The following is a 20,576-nucleotide window of genomic DNA, read 5'->3' on the forward strand; positions in this document are numbered from 1 at the left end:
GGATTCTGTTTTTGACTCTAAGAAAAGTTAAACTAAAGGCACTCCTGCGCCGTAAACAAATGTTTTGTTGTCGATATGTTTACATAATAAAGAACCTTAAGTTTCTTTTTTGTTTTACTTGGCATTCTAAAATTTATATTCGAATTTTGTAATTGACTTTTAAATAACATATTATACCTACATGTAGTATATTACACTATTTAATAGAAGTCTTCGAGCAGTGTGTGTTGCCAGTGTTGACATATGGATCCGAAACGTGGTCGCTTACTATGGGCCNTAATAGTGTTAGTTACAATTTAAAAACTTTTTTTTTGTTTTTAGCCCTTGACGCAATAAGAGGGTATAATTCTTATCTTATAAACGGGTGAATCTCAGAAACGGCTCAGATGTGGAAGTCATTGGGGGAGGCCTATGTTCAGCTGTGTGTCCTGTGACTGAAATGATGATGATGAAACGGGTGCGATTAACTACCTAGTTATAAAAATATTTTAACAGATAAAAATCTAATCATCTTCTCACCTAATATAATTACTAATTAATTACTCAAAGGATCCCTATAGGCGATGTCCGTTCATCCGTCGCTTACGTCACGAGTTGTGCAAATCGCGGAAGTAACATCATTAGTTCACTTTCACTCCCATTATAGCTATAACTGGTTTAAGTAACAACAGTTAAATAATTGTCGTAATTATTTCCACAGGTGAGTTTATCGCGAAAATTTGCTTGTAACACAAATATTTTGTGGTTTTTGCAAGATGTTACGTTTTACAGTTTTTGCTCGATGTAGCGGGCATCTGAAACGATGATTGGCAAAGTTTTTAGTTCAATGAAATTGCCTTTTACTTGTTCTTATTGAATACTCGATTTTTAAACCAAAATAAGAGATAAAGCAGAACTGTGTGTGTATGTGTCCAAAATAGCAGTTATATCGTAAATACCGAAATATGTAGAGTTTACACCAAACGTGACAGCCCAAGTAACATTTTACTCCATTTAAGAGTTCAATAGTCGTTCACATGTACTCCACAAGCTGTGTATGTCAGCTGTATACGAGCTGTATAGCTTGCTATAATGCTTTTATAGAACCAGTTTGGGCACAAATTAGACAGCTTTAAGTTCACTATGGCTGTACATTAGCAGTATAATAGCATTATAATAGCAGTTTAAGTAGTAACATCGTACTTAAGGCTGACTTACCGCACTATATGGGACGCAGTGTAAACCATACAACGTACGTGAGGACAATAAAGAGTAACAAGTGGCTAAATGCACAGCTTTCAAAGTTATAAAGTCCGACAAAAGTACTCCAATGCTACATAAAGTTCACGTGTGTCCTAAATTATTTCCACATTTTAATATTAGTTTGGTATTTGTACGTGAGTGCCAAGAGGAAACAACTCGGGCGGATAATATAATCATTTATGCAAATAATAACACGGGTTTTAAATACTTAATAATGTTAATGCCATTGGGAATGCAACTTTATCGTGAAATGTATACATATTTACAGCTAAAATATTTACGCGCCTCTGTAAAAACGCGATATTCATTTTAAAATATTTAAAACTGGCTGAGAGGAAATCTACAATTTTCAGTTTTTGATATTGTATTGGCATTATAATTATACTACGGTAATTAATTATAACATGAAACCAAAACTCAATCGCTCTATCTGCGAATTTTGTGATAAATCTGCATTAATTTTGGAGATTTATTTGGTAAATATTTTAGGTTATGTAGAACAAAATGGTGGAAATGAAATACGGCTATGTGAACTGTTATAACTCCAATTTAATGCGGTGAGCGTATATTAGGTTCACATGTGTTCTGTTAGAATGCTGTTATCTATATTAAGTTCCACATTTGTACCACTACAGCGCTAATGTCTATAAATTTATTCTAATGTGAACTTATGTACAGCTTTAAGATGTACCTAGTTCAGGTCAATTGTGTATCTTTAATTCTTTCAAATACTGAAATTTTAGAGATCCGCAATAAAAATTATTAATGTCCGTTAAATCGCCTAGCCCAGGTACTAATAGTCAAGTATGAATACCTAAAGCATCAGACGGTAGTGTTCCCGGTTTAAATTCGTTTATTATGCCTGACAATTTATTCAAAGCGGAATGAGGAATACGATTTTCAATAGCCCATGTTCTTATTTTTTTGCTAAAGGTTAAATAATTGTCTAAATCAAAATTGTATTCACTATCACTAGAACTGCAATCATCACACTCTGATATCTGTATATTTTGAAGGGAACTTTCAGGTTCAGGCATAATATTTTCCTCTGCATCATGTACAGAACCACCATAAATACAACTAAAAACAGGCTTGGGGAAAAGTGTAATAGAATATCACATTCACATTCATTTTCAGCTTAAAGCAAATAAGAGTAGTACTTGTGGACAAATAAACTGCTATTGATGTTAATGGACAACACATATAGTCCTTTTAACAGCCTACAGTGCACATGCGAACCATTGAAACACTTTTGTACAGATAGTAAAAAAAGGTTATTTTATTAACACAAACAAGTCCTACTACAGCTACTAGCTGTATAACAGTCTAAAACAAGTAAACATAACAGCCTTTGGCTTTATAAATGACCACGTGTGTTCTATTAAAATGCTAGCTCTATAACATCGTACAAGTAGGCCGTTAAACAGCGGTTGCCGTATCTCTACCCTCCTATAATGCTCTTAGTCAGACGGCTGACTAAAGGATAGTTGTTAGAGTATTATAACACCAACAATCGTATAAAAGTATAACTCTACACTAGTCTACACTCCTATAAGTCCCTTAGACAGGTATAGGTGTAATTAATTGCAATAATACAGCTTATACATCACGAGTGAACTGTACTAATGCTTTAAGTACACATTGGAACTAAATGTGAACTCTTAAATGGAGTAAAATGTTACTTGGGAGTACACGTAATTTGTTTACATAGATATCGTTTTTTTGGAGAACTGAGAATATTTAGCAATGCATTTGTTATATTTGACGCCAATTAGGTACACCAAAGAGAATAAGTGCTTACTTAACAAAATACTTAAACAAAATCTTTATTAAGTAATTTAAGTACCTAGGTATGGACGACGTATTATAAAGATTTAATATTATATCGATGCATTAAGTGCTATAATTCCATCAAAAAATAGTTTGATATGAGATTGTTCGTCACTCCCCATCACTACCCATATGCACGCAGCCGGCGCGAGTGTAACACGAATCAATTTATTTCAAAAATGTAATATTTCCGTAACTTATTCAATTTGGTTATGTGATATGGATGATATGGTTGACGGGGATTTTCGTTACGGCAGAAGCATAATATCCGGATTCGTTTCCATTTTCATACAAATAGAGCCGCTCGCAAATTAAGGCCTATAACTCGTGCTACACGCATAGACATGCCTGTCGAATAAGTCCTTACGTATGAGACCAATAGACTAAGTAAGAGCTAGTAAACGCCAGACCTACGTCCGTGCCTACGTCATTTTTATAAATACTGACAGTTTTGCAGCGTATACTCCTAATATTGGATAGAATGTTGGTGAATCATGAAGTTTGGATCATCGTGGCTTTGGCAGCTATCCTAAAAAAACTGTCTGGCAAAGAGTTGGAACTGTCAAAACTGTCTGGCTGATGAGGAAACCACTTCTAATTATTGCCCTAATATTTTATACATATAAAAATCAGCTGTTATGGTATAACGTAAGCCTAACTTTTACGATGGCTTTTTCTGTATATTCAATAGACTGTAATTCTACTTACGTTATACCATAAAATCTGATTTTTATGTACGTATAATTTTTGGGCAATGATTAGAAGTTGTTTTCACATCAGCCAGACAGTTTTGACAGTTCCAACTTCTTGCCAGACAGTCTTTTTTAGGATAGCTGCCAAACCCACGATGATCCAAACTTCATGATTCACCAACATTCTATCCTATTCCCGCATACGCTGACAAACTTTCAGCTTTTATAAAATGACGTAGGTCTGGCGTTCACCAGCTCTTACTTAGTCTACAAGCTTTAATGTTATGAATGCGAAAATGTAACTTGGTCGATTTGATGCATTTTCACGTCTCAATATTTTCTTTAAATTCTTAAGGACCATCCGTCCATTCGTTGGCCTCCTGTCCCAAAAAAATACATAGCTATAAATACGAATACGAACAAAGACATAGACTAGGCGCAAGAAAAATGACGGCGTGAAAAGGAAATACAATCACAGCGAAAGGAGATGAGTTTCAGTCTACTCTTATAGGATGCAGATAGTTACACAAACGTATTGAAAATCGTCATAATAAACGCCATTCCTGAAGATGTTGTGTCGAGTTATTTTCATTGCTCATAAAATAAGATTTACTATTTATTGTTCGATAAGATTTTGTTTTTCGTCAGAAAAGTATCACAAAAATTAAGCCATATCAGAAGCGCTCAGAAATTCTGACACCAGAGTTGTGAACTCCTTTAGACAACTCATGCGATTTAAGAAGTAGACACCGAAGCTAACCTAATTGATCCTACTCACATAACTAGTAATAAGTTATGTACCTATCAATAAACTGTTGATGAATTGCATTATAATTCGACCTCTCCAAGTTTCGCGTTAATATAACATTTGCTTTCCACGAACATTCATAAGGATTATGTATTATTGCCCGCGGCTTCACCCGCGTGAAATGTAGTTTGTCACATATCGTCATAAATTATGACCAATATGTTATTCTGAGTTATAAATAGTAACACTGTAAAGTTTCATCAAAATCCGTTTAGTAGTTTTTGCGTGAAAGAGTAACAAACATCCAGACATCCATACAAACTTTCGCATTTATACCTAATATTATAGTAGGATTTATCAAGAAAGCGAGAATGTAATGCACTGTTAATTGGTGTTAACAACTTATTACGTTGTTTAATGTCGAAGAACTAAAATAAAACTATGCACTAAATTGACGTTACGAGAATTACCTACAACGATATTAAGGCCAAGGCAGCATTTTGGCGATACACAGTGGACGAGTGATTTGTCATCGTTTGTCGTTAATTAATTTTCATTGTTGTACAATCGGCGTCAAATACACTGGTCATCACAAAAATCGTCCCTCCCGCGACAAACACTTTCAAACGTATGCATCCTCACTTCCCACCAATATTGGCACCATTTAAAAGCCTAGTTCTAAACTTCATTTCATTAAAGGAAAGGTTTTTACCCCAAAAATGTGTCTGTAGAAGAATCCAGAGTCACTTGAAGTGAAGTGGTCTTTTTTCAAGTCACATTTATGGGTTAATCATTTATTTAGAAATGAAATGTGTTTTTCTTTAAGGATATTTATTGGGCTTTCAAATAATGCCAATATTGTTGGGGTACCATGATTGCGTCAGAAGAAAATCTTTAAAGTTCACGTCGTGGAAGGTGCGGTTTATTTGATGTTGAGTAGGGGAGCGAGGGGCTTGTTGTAACAGGGGTAAGTAGTAACAGGCTCTTTTCACTAGGATCTTAAACGCAATTAAGATATGTCTTTGACTCGATTTAACCTATAAACCGCGCCGTATCATGTTGCCATAGCTAGTGTCCCGCCGGCCGGCGCAGTGAGCGGAATTGTGCACGTGCTTCATTTTTGCCAGTTAATATAAAATTGTACTGTCGTAAAATTTCGGTTTGCGTTATTATTACTGACTAATTTCAAATGTTCTATATCTTATTTCCATTCAAATTTATCTATGGGGGAGGCCGTTGTCCAGCAGTGGACGTCTTTCGGCTGAAACGAACGATCGAGTCTTTATTTTATTAGATTGGTATATTTAAGATCTAAAAGTGGGTGCCATATCTTAATTTTTGATTTAATAACAAGCGATCTCAGCAATTATTTTGTAATACTTGTTTCATTTACCCCTTGGTCATTTGGGAAAGTTCAACATGAAAGCGTTATTGGCTTATGATAAGCGCAGTATAATTGTATTATTACTGCACATTTAAAGTTTTAATAAATTATTTTGATTCACACTCCCACTCATAAATGCAGTAAGTTGTAAAGATACGGCGCATATATTACGTTGTAAGAACTAAAATTTAAATCAATCATTTAACACATGTACCGTAAGTAACGAAAACTACTGATAAACGCAGTAAGGAACAATCATACTGCATTCATGGGTAGTAAGTATCGAACGAAAACTTAGTTAATCCATAACATAAACAGTTTTTTAATAATTTTAAATACAAAATATTAATTAAAATACAAAAACCTCATATCAAAATAAACTTTGAGTTTAGCTCTATAAGCCCATATATTTTTTTTTACAAATATTTGCGTAACTAATTGTAGACACCCCAAAAAAAAATTTCAACTTTGATCGCGTTTTTCTCGAAACTGTTCTCGTGTTACTTACTGCGTTTATAAATTGTGCGGCAGTATTTGACTCTGACTGTACGAACATCATTGCCGCTTGGCGTGCAGTGTGACAAAATTTTTGGTAGAAATAGACCCTGCTGATGCAAGCATTGTTTAATTTAATTTTCTTTATGCTACATAATTAGATGCGGAATCATTTTCTCATGGCACTACACCGTTTTAAAGGACAATGATATAGTGAAAATATTATAGAAGGTGAGAACTTTTTAACATTTCGTTAGTCGAAAGAGATCGCAAGAATTTATTTACCTAATACACCGTAAAATATTAGTGGTTGTTTTCCCGCGGCCGAATGATTTACCTTTAGTAGTACTCGTACTATCGAATCGTGCAAGGTATTTTTGAAAAAAAAAATGTTCTCTACTAATCAAAAAAATATCATCAACTCGAAAGCGCAAGAATCAATAGTCTTTTTTTACAAAATGTGACGTATTTGGATACTGACTGCCTCACGAAATCAATATTTAAAGTAAAAGAAGCTCTCGCACTAAGTAATACCTTAATACCTACAGCATAAACTGAATCGCACACGCTCCGTACAACGTTGTTTGCGATGTGATAATTTGGGAAACGTTTTTTGGCCAAACATTAGTAATCCCATTTCCCAGTTAAATTTTAGACAGCTAAATGAGTATAGAAACGAAACAGAGAGCATTAGGTAAATTTTAATGAGCAAACGGAAAATTGCGCTGCAAACAGGTCAAACTAAGTTTAGTTTGAAGAACTATTCTCTAGTGCATGCGTTTACCAACAAAGTTACTGTTAGGCCGTAACAGACGGTGAAACGCAACTGAAACGAAACTGCAACTGCTAGTTACTTTTGAGTTGCATCTAAGTTTCTGCCATAGCGTCCGTTGAGAGACTACACATGACGCGACCAGTTTGAAACTTTCAGTTTCAGTTTCATTCATCAGAATCATCAGAAAGTTGCAACTTCGTTGCAGTTGCGTTTCACCGTTTGTTCTGGTCCTTAAACTTCTCTGTTTTTATTTGCAGTGCCAAAGTAATAAGGATAAAAATAACTATGTCGTTTGTATTACTAGCAACAATATAGTTACCTAGTTAACATCCAAAATGTTCAGAGAGTTTTTTACGAAATTATATGAACAGTCAGAGTCAAATAGTTTGTGACACCCAAAGTGGCCAAAAACTTGACAACACAACCTTATTCCAATTGTAACAAAGACGTGTTGCGAACTTTTTGGCTGCTTTGAATTATGTACTATTTGTTTGTTTTGTGCGGAAACTGTATTGTGGAACCAAACAATAAATTGTCATTTACTCGGCTCATTACTTGACATATCGTATTTGTAACAGTATCCTCACTGAAAAACTGATCCGAATCTGTCACCAAGCCGAACAAACAAGAGCCACTCAGCCATTCAGGAAATTCAAACCCATTTTTCCAGGAAGAACCGAATCCTGAACGTTTCAGTTTTATCGGCTCGAATTTATTAATTCCAAAAAATCACCATGTTTCGCAAAATGGATTTCATTACACTATTTCTGGAAAACGGATTCAATATCGCTATTTACACCAAAACACTATGTTTTAACTGAACAAGGTTTCATTTGGAACATGACCGCAATCGCACCTGATGTTAAGTGAGATGCAATCTACACTCGACAGCAAATAAATCGCACCACCCGCGACAAGCATTTTCAAACGTATGCATCCCTACTTCCCACCAATATTGGCACCATTTAAAAGCCTAGTTCTAAACTTCATTTTATTAAAGGAAAGGTTTTTACCCCAAAAATGTGTCTTTACAAGGATCCATAGTCACTTCTTCAAAAAATAGGTAGTTACGCTATAGCCATTTTTTATGACTATAAAACTGTTAAGTTGGGATTAATCGCTATCGATCTGTTAAAGAGGACACGTGTGGTCATTATTTGGTTTTATAACCATAAAATTTGGTCTAATTGATCCCAGAGGTGAGCCCAAAGTGAGGTCTTTTTTCAAGTCACATTTATGGTATATGTTAATCAATTATTAAGAAATTAAATGTGTTTTTCTTTAAGGATATTTATTGGGCTTTTAAATAACACCAATATTGTTGGGGCACCATTATTGTGTCAAAAGAAAATCTTTAAAGTTCGTGTCGCGGGTGGTGCGATTTATTTGCTGTCGAGTGTAGGATAGTATGGTACATATTTATGTGTCCTGTAAATATGTAGTGTTCTAATTAATTAACCAAACCGTTACATTATTTTATGGCAGAGTTGCACCTCCTAACATTAATTGAAAGAAAGAAAGAAAGAAAAATGGTAATTGTAACTATAACGTCGTTTTCGATATAGATAGTTACGGTTGACAGACGGTTAACTCCATAGCTTGACAGATTTTTGACGTTTGTCAAAGTTAAAGTAAGATGGTGCAACCCAGCCTAAGTTAATACACTAGACCGCAAAGAAAAAGGGTAGGTTAGAATCTTGTCTAAATAAGACATACCTACTGGAAAAACTACGAATTTTTAATTAATGTTGGATTTATTTCATAAAGCTTGAAGATATTGAGGATTTTTTAAGCTACCCTTTTTATTTGCGATCCAGTGTAGATGGGTTATCCTTAGTGTCTTACTTCGGTTCATGCAGGCCTGGTACAGGGTCTTGGCCAATCTGAAAGGCCTGGGTTCGGAGGTCGTGATGGGTTCGTCGAGAAGCGCTCGGATCTGCTCCTGGAGCTGATCCGTGATGATGGAGAAGGTGTTCACCGAGGTCTTGTCGTCTGGGATCCGGGTGTTCTTCACGAAGGAACCACACGCGAAGTCGTAGAAGTCATCGCAAGGATCCACCTTCTCATCCAGGTTCATCAGGAGTTTGGACGCTGTGAACAATGACGATTGATCACTGGTCGATAATGTAGTATTCGTTTGAATTCGAGTTCGTGATCGCATCGCTACGTACAAAATACCTAGTTGCATACGACTTTATTCTGATACACAGAACTCTGTTGAGCAAAAAAGACAAATAGACACAGATTTATTTATATAACGTTCTTTATAACTTTAAACACTCTTAAACTAACACCATTTTAAAATGTAAAAAAAATTACCTTTAATACGCGATTATGTTATTCAGTTTCCAAAGATTTACGGGAATGGGAATTGAACCCACGTCCCTATCTAGATTAGACTGGTATATCTGTGGTTATATCGGGCTAGATAGATTTACTAGATAAAAATGTACTCAAGAGATTTATAGATAAATACTTTTTTTACAGTAGGTAATCTAAAAACCTGTATTCTAACCTGTAACTACCATGAGCTTAAACTATGTACATGTGGAGAACTGCAATTAAAACATGTATCAATCTAACATAAATATGGGTTAGGTAACTCAATGTCATCGCTAGTTTAAATTGATTCTAAATACAGGCTGAAAATTGCTCTTTTATCCACTCTAGCTATTTAATTGCTACACATAGCATTTAGGCGCAAAACACACATGTGGTACGGGAAATACCGGAAGCGGTGAGAATAGGGATGTTTCCTGGGTCAAAAAGCAAGAGTTTTAATTAGTCCGTCAGTTAACTTATCAAAAAATACTCTACACGTATTTTTCACTTTTTCAAAGTAATGAAAATTTAAAGAGATAAAGCGCGCCAAAGTTCATAAGAAGAGGCCCGTGACGTCAATGCTTGCATAAAAGTGCCGCACGTTGTGTTGTGACGTCGTGCGGAACTTCAACGCACCATAACTATGTAATTATTTGTTAGATTGACAAATAAAAATATATGTGTCCAATATTTTTTTATATTAAACATGACGGACTAAAAAAATTTTTTTAGGAAACTAGCCTATTTGTGTTAGGTTTGAGTTGCTACGCCAATAGAAACATGGAGGATCATACGAGCGCTTCTTTCAGTATTACCGCTTCAGTGTGTTCTGCGCTTTAGGGCTAAGACTGCTGTGTAAATATCACATTATTTGTATTATCTGTGTCTTTACTATAAAGAAACTGGACATTATTATCTTACCCGTATGGATGCACCCGGGACTGCTGCATATTTTGACATCGGTACCTCCCTTGGAGACGACGGCTGGCGGCATGGATGAAGAAAGTCTCAGTTCACTAGTCTGTGGCAAGTCTAAAATGCAGACACATGCAAATGAATGCGTGGTACGATGCACACGATGCAGGCACACAGGGACATTCGGATGAGTTGCAGCGGCGCAGAACGTGTAGCATTAAGCAATTAAGGTTCAAATACTATACAGGGTGGAGATGACAAGTTACTTCACTCGATTATTTCTAAACTATACAAGGTACCTAGTCGAAAAACTGGTTACAGAATGAACTGGATCTATCCGAAAATTCAATGTTTCCATCTTCCATACATTTAGTACTACCACAGTCATGGCACTCATCTCTTGATAACTAGTATTAAAGCAAGTAAAGCCTATAAAACTAATGTTTACCATAAATAAATTAAAATTAAAATGCAATTATCGAGTTTATAATTTAAAAAAAATATACTTCTAATAATATTGTGTGGTTGGCATATAATATTTAGTATGGAAGCTAGAAACATTGAATTTTCGGATAAATCCAGTTTGTTCTGTAACCTATTATATTATTGGTACCGTTTGAAAGAGCTCGTGAAGCACTTTTAGGATTAGTAACCAGTTCTTCAATACCTTGTCACAATATATAACAGAAGGTAAACTCCATACTAAGCGCGCTCGAGCCACGCACACATAGACACCGCTCACGTACGCGTTATCAAGACTGTCTTGGACGAATGCGAGGCGCGACTGCGTTCGCTTGAGTGATGCTGCTCACGCGTTTGTGAAATTATTTTGTTTGTGCGAAAATGAGTGAACAACAAAAAAGGGGTATTATAACATTTGTTAAGTAGATGGTTGCTTACACTCAACATTAAAAACTAAATTTTCGTTTTTTAAACTACCAGTTGATTCCGGGAGGTAAGTAAGGTATTTATTTGTATTTCAATAGTTCGTTTAAAGTTGACAAATTGAAATCCAACTCAATTATTAGGAATATCGAAGTGTTTTAAAGAGGTTTTGGGAATGATTGGATAATAGTGTCAACCACCCAACTACATACTACGTGATACTACTTCCTTCTCGTGTATTTGTTTGCAAACTATTACTATAATAATAACGTACTAAACATAACTACATAATAATATAAATATAATGTGGATATCTGTTATGGTCTTTCTTCCATAGTATTAAGAGTTACATTTTTCTATCATAACGAAATAAACGCAACACATGACAAGACAACCCTAGCGCGACGGCCGAGCGCAGGCTCGCGAAGCGAAGTACATACATGAGTTTACCTTCTGTTATATTTTGTGACCTTGTATAGTTTAGAAATAATCGAGTGAGATCACTTATCGTTTCCACCCTGTATGCATAAAGTGCAAATTTCATAGACCGATGTGACAAGTTATAGGATTGCCACACTGGATGCATTCTGCGTTGTTCGGTACAGGTCAAAGTGACCGCAGTCCGCATCATGTATGAACTACATTGTCATTCTTTATTAAACATTTTGTATCTTGCGATCCGAAAGTGCAGGCATGAGCAGAGAACGCAAACTGACAGGTGCGGGCTGCGTTCATTTGACCTTACCGCAGACCACAAAACGCATGCAGTGTGACAAATGCATAACTTCTGATTAAACTAATAAGAACCTTATTTTCTTGATGTTTCTTGGCTGTGCCGCTTGTATCTAAATTACATTTCGCTCAAACTTGCACAAGTGACACAAATGCTGTGCATATACTTAGGCCGAGTTGCACCACCTAACTTTGACGGTATAAATATAACGATAACGGATGCTTTTTGTATGGAGTTTGACTGATTTTTGACGTTTGTCAAAGCTAAAGTAAGATGGTGCAACCCAGCCCTAAAGTAATAATGAGACCACACAAATACGATAACTTTTACTATTATTAGCTAACGCAACGTGAACAATAGAATTGATATCCTTGAAAAAACTATTAAGTGCAGGTGTTGTATGCTAACACACTGCCACGTGTTTATCGTTGTATTTAACGAGCCTCAAAGAAAGAGTCGGCCGATCTGATTAGTCCATCACGTTTAAAGCAGACAGAACTGGCTATTGCAAGCTACATAATTTGTTTTTATATCATACTAAAATCTTTTTTAATTTGTTATCTGTGAATTTTTTTTAGAAATGTGCTCCATTTTTGTCAAATTTTCATTTTCACTTGTAATCCGTTACATAAAAAGTTTTATGCTATTAAATTGTCTACGAGAAGTATTTATTAGTAAAGGTACATTTTTTCCGTATTCTCCCCTTCAAAATAAAGGTGCTTTTAATATAATAATGCTTAATTACAGTTAGTACAAGTAATTACGTTACATCGCGTTTTGCGTGCAACCTTATGTCGCGTCATATGTTTAAATACATATTATTATAATTTAATTATACCAAATGCATGTATAATTTTTTAACTAATAGCCGCAATTTGTTATTGTATTCGTAGCGTTATGATTACTTGCTTTGAATTTCCCTTTGATTCTTATTTTTATGGGCATGTAACAAATTATACTATTACTAGCGGCCGCCCGCGACTTCGTACGCGTGGATCCCGTTTTACCCCCTTCATCTATCTTACGCGGTTTAGATTTCTTCATACAAATGTTTTTTCCCGTTAACTCCCGTTCCCGTGGGAATTTTACAATATCTTGTTGTAACTAAGCTTTACGTTTACTTTAAGGTACCTGCATGCCAAATTTCAAGCGTCTAACTTAAGCGGTTTAGATTTTTCATACAAAAGGATTTTCCCGCTAATTCCCGTTCCCGTGGGAATTCCTAAGTATACTATAACCTGCCCAGGAGTATGAAGAATAATTGTACCAAGTTTCGTTAAAATCCGTCAAGCAGTTTTTGTTTCTATAAGGAACATACAGACAGACAGACAGACAGACAGACAGACAAAAATTTTACTGATTGCATTTTTGGTATCAGTATCGATCACTAATCACCCCCTGATAGTTATTTTGAAAATATATTTCATGTACAGAATTGACCTCTCTACAGATTTATTATAAGTATAGATTTACTTACGTCGCAATTTTTGTTTATTACCTACATTCGAGGTCATGAGAAAATAACAATTTATTATTTCAATTATACAGATGTTAAACTACAATAACATGCAACTTCAGTCGCCTTGGCATTGAGAAACACAAACATTATGACTAAATTATGAAGTTATCAGTTAGCAGTTAAGCACTAACCAGCTATCGTTTTAATAAATTGGATGATTACCTAACAAGTTGACAGAGTAGATAATTACACACATCGTTTTGTGTTATTTAATTTGTAATATTCTTCCAGACGAGTGTTTTAACATGTTAATACTGAATTGCACCAAATTAATTTAACCGTAAGTATAGCAATAACCGGTGATTTTTGTATGGATATTGACAGATGAATGACGTTTGTTAAATTTAAAGTAAGATGGTGTAACCCAGCCTAAGGCTTTTTTTAAGTTACTTATTAATATTTTATTTTGCAGATCTCACAGTGCCGGTATGTTTCCCGTTAACGTTTTCTTGTCAGTATTGTGCAGTTATAGGAATAAGGGACTCGTATTTGCTTAATTTAATTTATAAATTATTTCATTTATAACTTGACTTGTAAAGTTTTTGTCATTAAGGTTTATGGCTCAAAATGCTGAAGGTTAATGTTAAACTTTGTCATAATTAATGATTTGAATTATGCAAATGTTACTTGAAGTACTTAGCCTAATTGAGGAACACGGAGTGATTTCCCGCTCAATTCGAGGTTCGCATGTTTTGTGAATCTTAACCCCGCGGGCAGGGCGTAATTTGTGACAGCCGCTGTTTGCTCGTTTAGTCACAAACACAAAGATACAGAAGGCTCGGTGCTTACATCCCGACCGAGCTAACTGCTCACCTCGCTGGAATGCGACTCTCCCTTGCACTCAACCGCACACCTCCCCGTGTTCGCCCCGTCCATATCAGACCGTCGATGTGACGTCACGACTACCAGTGTGCCTACCATGAGTTTACGTTAGGTGAGCTCGCTAGCGAATACGTCAAAAAATTCTATGAAGATTTTATTTCTTGAAAGTAGCCGCTAGGGGCGCTGCACAATATGTCATACATTTAAATGTCATTTTTTACGCAGTCGCTAGCGAGCACACCTAACGTAAACTCATGGTAGGCACACAGGTGCGCAGTTAACTCGACCGGGTTGTATAAAGAACGTATCGCGCCGAATACAATCCGGCGGATTTCAATCTCGCTAATCGTTGAATCGCCGCATTCGAAAACGGCTAGCCGTAATGTAATACGGCGGATTATACAATCCGACTGCGACATTATATGTCACTTGTTCATGAACTTTTTTTATCCAAAAGAAGAAAGTTCTTGCTTGGCCTGCATCTCATCTGATGGAAAGTGATGATCAGGCCGAATTTCGAAGCGAGCTTCAACCGGAAGCCTTAACCACAGAGGAACCGGCTATATTATCTTCAACTGCCGGAAAACAACTATGCTGTTGTTTTCATGGGACATACCTACATGTGTACATATAATGGTGGTTGCCAGCCTGGCGTGCTGCGATCGAGCCCAAGCATCAATCAAACCGAGCAGATTTTTTTCCCCTACTGGGAATCGAACTCGGGACGTATGAATATGAAGCAAGTGATCTTACAACTAGACCACAGAGGCGGTTAACTTTCCACAAATATCAATTTAACAATTCGGTTTTTGACTTTAGATATTCCAACGAATGGCGTTGTGAGGGGTATCATGTTGACCTGACGAACAGTACGTTACGTTTATTGTTTCTCTCACGTCATACAAGTTTCAGTATTAACGCTTCTGAGAAAAGCCTCTCATTTTGAATGTGCAACGCACTGTTATTTGTAGAGCGTTTTTCATTTCCGAGACTTGATCATTTTTGTAATATTTGCTTTATTTCGACATTTTTGTAATTTATATGGCTCAGCATAAAATGTTTATTTTAAGCAAGTCTATATTTTGCTCGTGGCATCGCCCGCTTGAATTTCGGCCTGTCACTGAAAGACTCCGTCACGCGCGAGTTTCTTTTTCAAAAACCGCGACAAAAATTATAGGACATTTTCCCCGGGTCTAAACTATCTTTTCACCACATATTTTCATCTCAATCAGTTTAGTGACTACCGTGAAAAGGTAATAGACACAGACTGGGTAACTTTCGCACTTATACGAGTAATATTAGTATGGAAGGCATCACCGTAACTACACTGTGGTACTTTCGTGCGGCCGCTGGCGTGTTGTTGATATTGACCGCGATTCACTCTGAACTTGGCCTCAAAATTGTATTGACTTGCAATTTTTCCTGGTTAAAAACAAGAAACCTAAAATCAAAACGTTAAACGGTTAAAATTCTATTTTTTATTATTGACTAGCGACCCGCTCCGGCTTCGCACGAGTGGTATGTATTGTATTATGGATAAAAACTCTCCTGTTGAATCACTCTATATTGCTGAAAACTGCACAGATAGCGGGGGCGACTTTGTTTCATACAATGTAAAGAAGATTGTCGTACATACATAATATTGTCCTAAGATGAGAAGTCACTTCTCAGTCTCTCACTGCTCGAAATAAAGATTCTTCAATTTGTTAATAAACTTCATAAAACCAAAATTATGAAAATTAAAAACTTCATAACAACACAATGCCACTCTTTTTCCAATTCTACCACCAGTAATAAAACTGAATTACAGACACGTTACAAAGTAATCTACAATGGGCGCGGACGGAAATCAATCGAAGGTAGTTGTTTAGGAGCTGTGGTAGCATTCATAAAAGATAATTACTAGTCTATGGTGCCGTGGAACTTGCAATGGACGGTAATAATGGTGTACGCCAATTACATCGCCACCATTGAATGCAGTTACGTTCCCAATGGTCTATTGCCACTTGTAATTGTAGTCGGTCACTTTTAAAACACGTGCAGGTAAATCGAAAATTGTCTTCATTATTCGAGACAAAATAAATACGATTAGATAGTAAAGTTATATGTCTGCCTCTACATTTAGCTTATAAAAAGTATCTTAAATTTTGTTGCCCAATTCGTAATGTTTTCAAATAGTGTTTGATAGACACGAATATAATTAAAATTCTCTTTTAAACTGTTTTAAAGTAGGCACTACAAGCAGTAAATGGTAGACATAGGACATAATAGACTGTAGAGTCCTTCGTTTTCATACCTGAATTAGAATACAACAGTTAAATTCTCAAGTTCGTGCTCTCGTTCACGTGCCATTAAACGTGTTTCGATTCCGAATTCAATTGCCATTATGTCCATGATCTTTCCCAATCGAGCTTACCCAACTTTCAGAGAAAATTGACCTCTATTCATTGTTGTATATTATTATATCAGTGTCCAGATGGGGACACGAGTGCGCGCGGCGGAGCGTATCCATTTCGCCACTCGGCGTGATCTAACATTTAGTAAGCGTAGGTATAATGTTGTGTTGCCGTAGATTTACAGCGTCCTGTTGCAATAAAGTGACACTTTTGTTGTTGAATTTCACATAATTGGTTTCTAGTTTCCGCAAGTGGCGCAGTGATGTGAAAATTTCAATCATGGTGTGCGAGGGATTCCGTTGCGCGCGGGCGGGAATTGCCTCTCGAAATTTGCTTACACTTACCACAGGCTCCATTTACGTGTGCTGCGGCAGTATTTTATAAGTTTAGGAAGCTCGTCTCCGCATAGAAATTTCCAACTACCTGCTACGCCTAGTGCATAGTTTATTTTTAAAGGAACGCGCAGGTGCGACTTCCTGATGGAAAAATGATCCAATAAAACAAAGGAGATGCATAAAATCACAAATGTTTTCACGATTTAAAGTAAGTTATGAGCAATATGTTATGTCTACAAACTTTCAGCTAAGTGAATTTTCAAATATTTGTCTACTATTGTTCACAGTTTCAAGGATGTTCTGCTAGTGGTGACGTTATGGAAGCATGCTCGTAACCTACCAGGTGAATAGCTTTTGTGTTGTTATCGCGTTTCTCATTCGGCTGGCTTCAGTTTATTAAGCTTTCGGAATGCACGCGCCTCGAGCATTTTCCCATCATCCGCATATTGAAAACAAATCCAGTAGACAGTAAAAACACCTAACGTCGCAAAACAGCCACAAAAAGGTTTATATCGACTTCCTATTGCTTTTTCCTCCTTCCTTTATTACTTAGGTTCACTGCAAAATTGCCCATTTTAGGTATTCGATTTAAAATACCTGCTGCTGCGTACATTTGACTTCAGTAGGTATACCCACCGGAAAACGCAGGAAATTAAACATGGGAATTGTCTCGCAGTGGAGCGGATAGGAAGAAGAGCGGGATTTATGTTTTATTTCTTGGCTCACTCACTGTATTCCGCTCCAGTATAAAGGTCTGCAGGATATTAGTAAGAAAATACGCGTATAATGTTTTGGGACAACAGGTGAAGTTTTTTGCAACAACTGAAGTAATCATTACTTGTCGTTAAACCAATAAAATAGAAACTTTAATGAAGTTTCATTATTTTTATATTCTGTATTTGACTCCAATGAGAAAATTACGTCGAGATTTGAAATGATAATAAATTGTTGTCATTACGAGTATTTATTACTACTTATTTTTGATGTGTCACCGTCATCTTCATCATTTATGGGGCTATTAGTTTGCTGGAATGTGCAAAGTTTTTATTTATACACTTTCCTTTTTAAAGATTGTCGCATAGTCTATTACAGCGTTTCTCAAACAAAGGTTAGCCGTGATCGTAAAGGCTGGCGGCAAGAAACGAAACAAGCCCGTTCATCATAAGTATTATAAGCGCATAACTATAAGTCTATTTCTTTAAAAAAAAAAGTTTTTGTATTAATAGAGGCGACTGAAATATTAATAAGGGTATGAGGATCACAAGTTTCAGTAAATAACCCAGTCGAAATCTAAAATATTATTATAGGATTTCTTCTCTCATCTATTGGTTTAATAAAATAGGGTTTTGGTGAATCTGGCACAGGATGGGTTGGCAAGGCCAGAGTGCGATTTTCATCACGCCCATCGGCAGAGTGTCGAGGTAACCCAAATACATACATCACCTTTGCACTCTATTGGATAATTGAGTAATGGGCTATCTAAGATGACCACGTCAAAGGTATCCCTACCGTGATCTTTAGTCGTTCGTTAAAATCGCCAGATTTTTGGTCTACCTGATACTGTCTCTAGTGACCCCTAACCCCTAAGGTAACACTTAACAGGAATTTTGTTTTCAAATTGATGGTGAAAACGGGCATCATTCTCATAATTCTAAGAAATCATTTTAAAGAGTAGAGACAGAGAGTTGCCGCTAGTCGGCTCTGAAAGCCGAATCATGAACCAAGAAGTAAGTATGTACATGCGGAACATTACTGTAATTCAAATTAATGATTAGCAAATTGTGACCAAGTCACCTCTAGTCACGAGAAAGCCCTTGAGCCACGCTACATACATCGTTAGTTAGAAGAAAGCGCAAGTCACATTTTATAAAGAGTTTTCCATTTTCAAGACTGATTGCATGGATCATGTAAATCAGACATAAGCCAGGCCAAGGATACGGTGCACACTTTGATTTGCAATTCAGACCTATTACAGACTTTAATCTTGATACATTGGCTTTGTTAGTTAAACGGAATAAGGAAAACTCACTGCCCTGATTCCATTGGTTCAAGTGTTAAGCGCGAAAGTGACTTTCACAGCTTTTGACTCATTGTCTTTTGTCTAGTTGATTCTAAGTACAAAGAAACCTGACTACAAATTCTGTCCAAACCAACCAATTGCTCATTCTAAATTCAGAATACATCTGGTTTGATGTAATAAGAAATTAGTAGGTAGGTACTAAGTAACTACTACTATTTTATTCTATCTCGATTACTACTACGATACTATTTGGCGCCCGATCCTTCTCTTTCATACGGAACATATAAGTAACTCTCAAATTATGTGGCATAATGCGGTCCAATCTAATACAGTCACGAGCAAAAGTATGGAAGTTTCGAGTGATCTTTAGAACTAAATGACAATGAAGATTAAATTGAAAATGAGTTCTTCAGATGCTCTGAACAACACACAAGTGGGTTATTCCATTCTTTTGCTCGTAAGTAAAGTTCGTTATAGGAATACAACTACACTAAACAAACAGCTCTATGTATAGCGGCAACAATGATACTTGAATCAGACGTTGATTTTCTCTAATTGCGTATGCCGTGAACATTCGCGTTGAATCGATACTCATGGCGTATTCGTTACACACGGATTCGAATAAAATTCGATTGAGTGTCGTCATTTCATTTTACCGTGACTTCGATTCGGGAAGAAAGATGTTTTGTATACAGTAAGTAATACTATTTATTATCACTTTATTGGCACGATTTAGTAGATTATACCTAAGCCTCAAGTCAGTGACGTAGACCACTTACTTAGATGACATATTAAAATAAATAGGTATAGAACGGATTTAAATTAATCTATTAATTGTACTTACAAAAAGTTTGTTTCAAGAATATTTAGAAGAGACGTTTTAAAAGTAGATTCAGTCCCAGACTTAAATTAAGTTTGAGTCGTTTCGTGACGTAGGTAATACAAGCTGTAGTAAGTATTAGTAGTAGTACCTATATTATAAGTAAAAGGTCCTTTAGTTACGTTGGATGAGAACGCAATAGCCAGTCTATAATTATTATCATTCTTATAACAAATACATCGATAAACACTCGAGGCCTTCACAATCATTGTTGTGGTTATTCACCGAATACTTAGGCTGAGTTGCACCACCTAACTTTGACCGTAACTATGACGATAACCGGTGCTTTTTGTATGGAGTTTGACAGATTTTTGACGTTTGTCAAAGTTAAAGTAAGATGGTGCAACCCAGCCTTACTTTATTGCAAAACCTTTAACAACTTACGAAATTATTTTGAGAATTAGTTATTGCAAATAATTGTCATGACAATAACATAGCTAATTGAAAATTATTGTTTATTACCTCGATCCTTTTCAGTTCTCTCATGGATCGGCAATTAAGCGCTGCACTTAACTAATTTTATTGACATTTAATTAATGTACACTTTTAATAAGGACCATTGGAATGCAATTGGTACTCGTAG

General features: G+C 36.1%; 1 protein-coding gene across 3 annotated transcripts in view; it reads right to left on the reverse strand.

Moving 5' to 3' along the window:
* Nep2 (M13 family metallopeptidase neprilysin 2) overlaps window positions 1-20,576 on the reverse strand; it is a 64,223-nt gene that overhangs the window by 13,009 nt on the left and 30,638 nt on the right. Inside the window, exons 4-5 of one of the 3 annotated variants that reach the window (XM_028318409.1) lie at window positions 10,410-10,472; window positions 9,012-9,257 (exon numbers count right to left, since the gene is read on the reverse strand). In XM_028318409.1, the coding sequence (XP_028174210.1) occupies window positions 9,012-9,257; window positions 10,410-10,472 (309 nt within the window). Of the gene's footprint in view, window positions 1-9,011; window positions 9,258-10,409; window positions 10,521-20,576 lie in introns of all 3 variants that reach the window. The other 2 variants (XM_028318408.1, XM_028318410.1) reach the window with 2 other exon arrangements.

The sequence above is a fragment of the Ostrinia furnacalis genome, unplaced genomic scaffold, assembly GCF_004193835.3.
Source record: "Ostrinia furnacalis isolate ACB-3 unplaced genomic scaffold, ASM419383v2 OfSCF6815, whole genome shotgun sequence".
NCBI classification, from domain to species: Eukaryota; Metazoa; Arthropoda; class Insecta; order Lepidoptera; family Crambidae; genus Ostrinia; species Ostrinia furnacalis.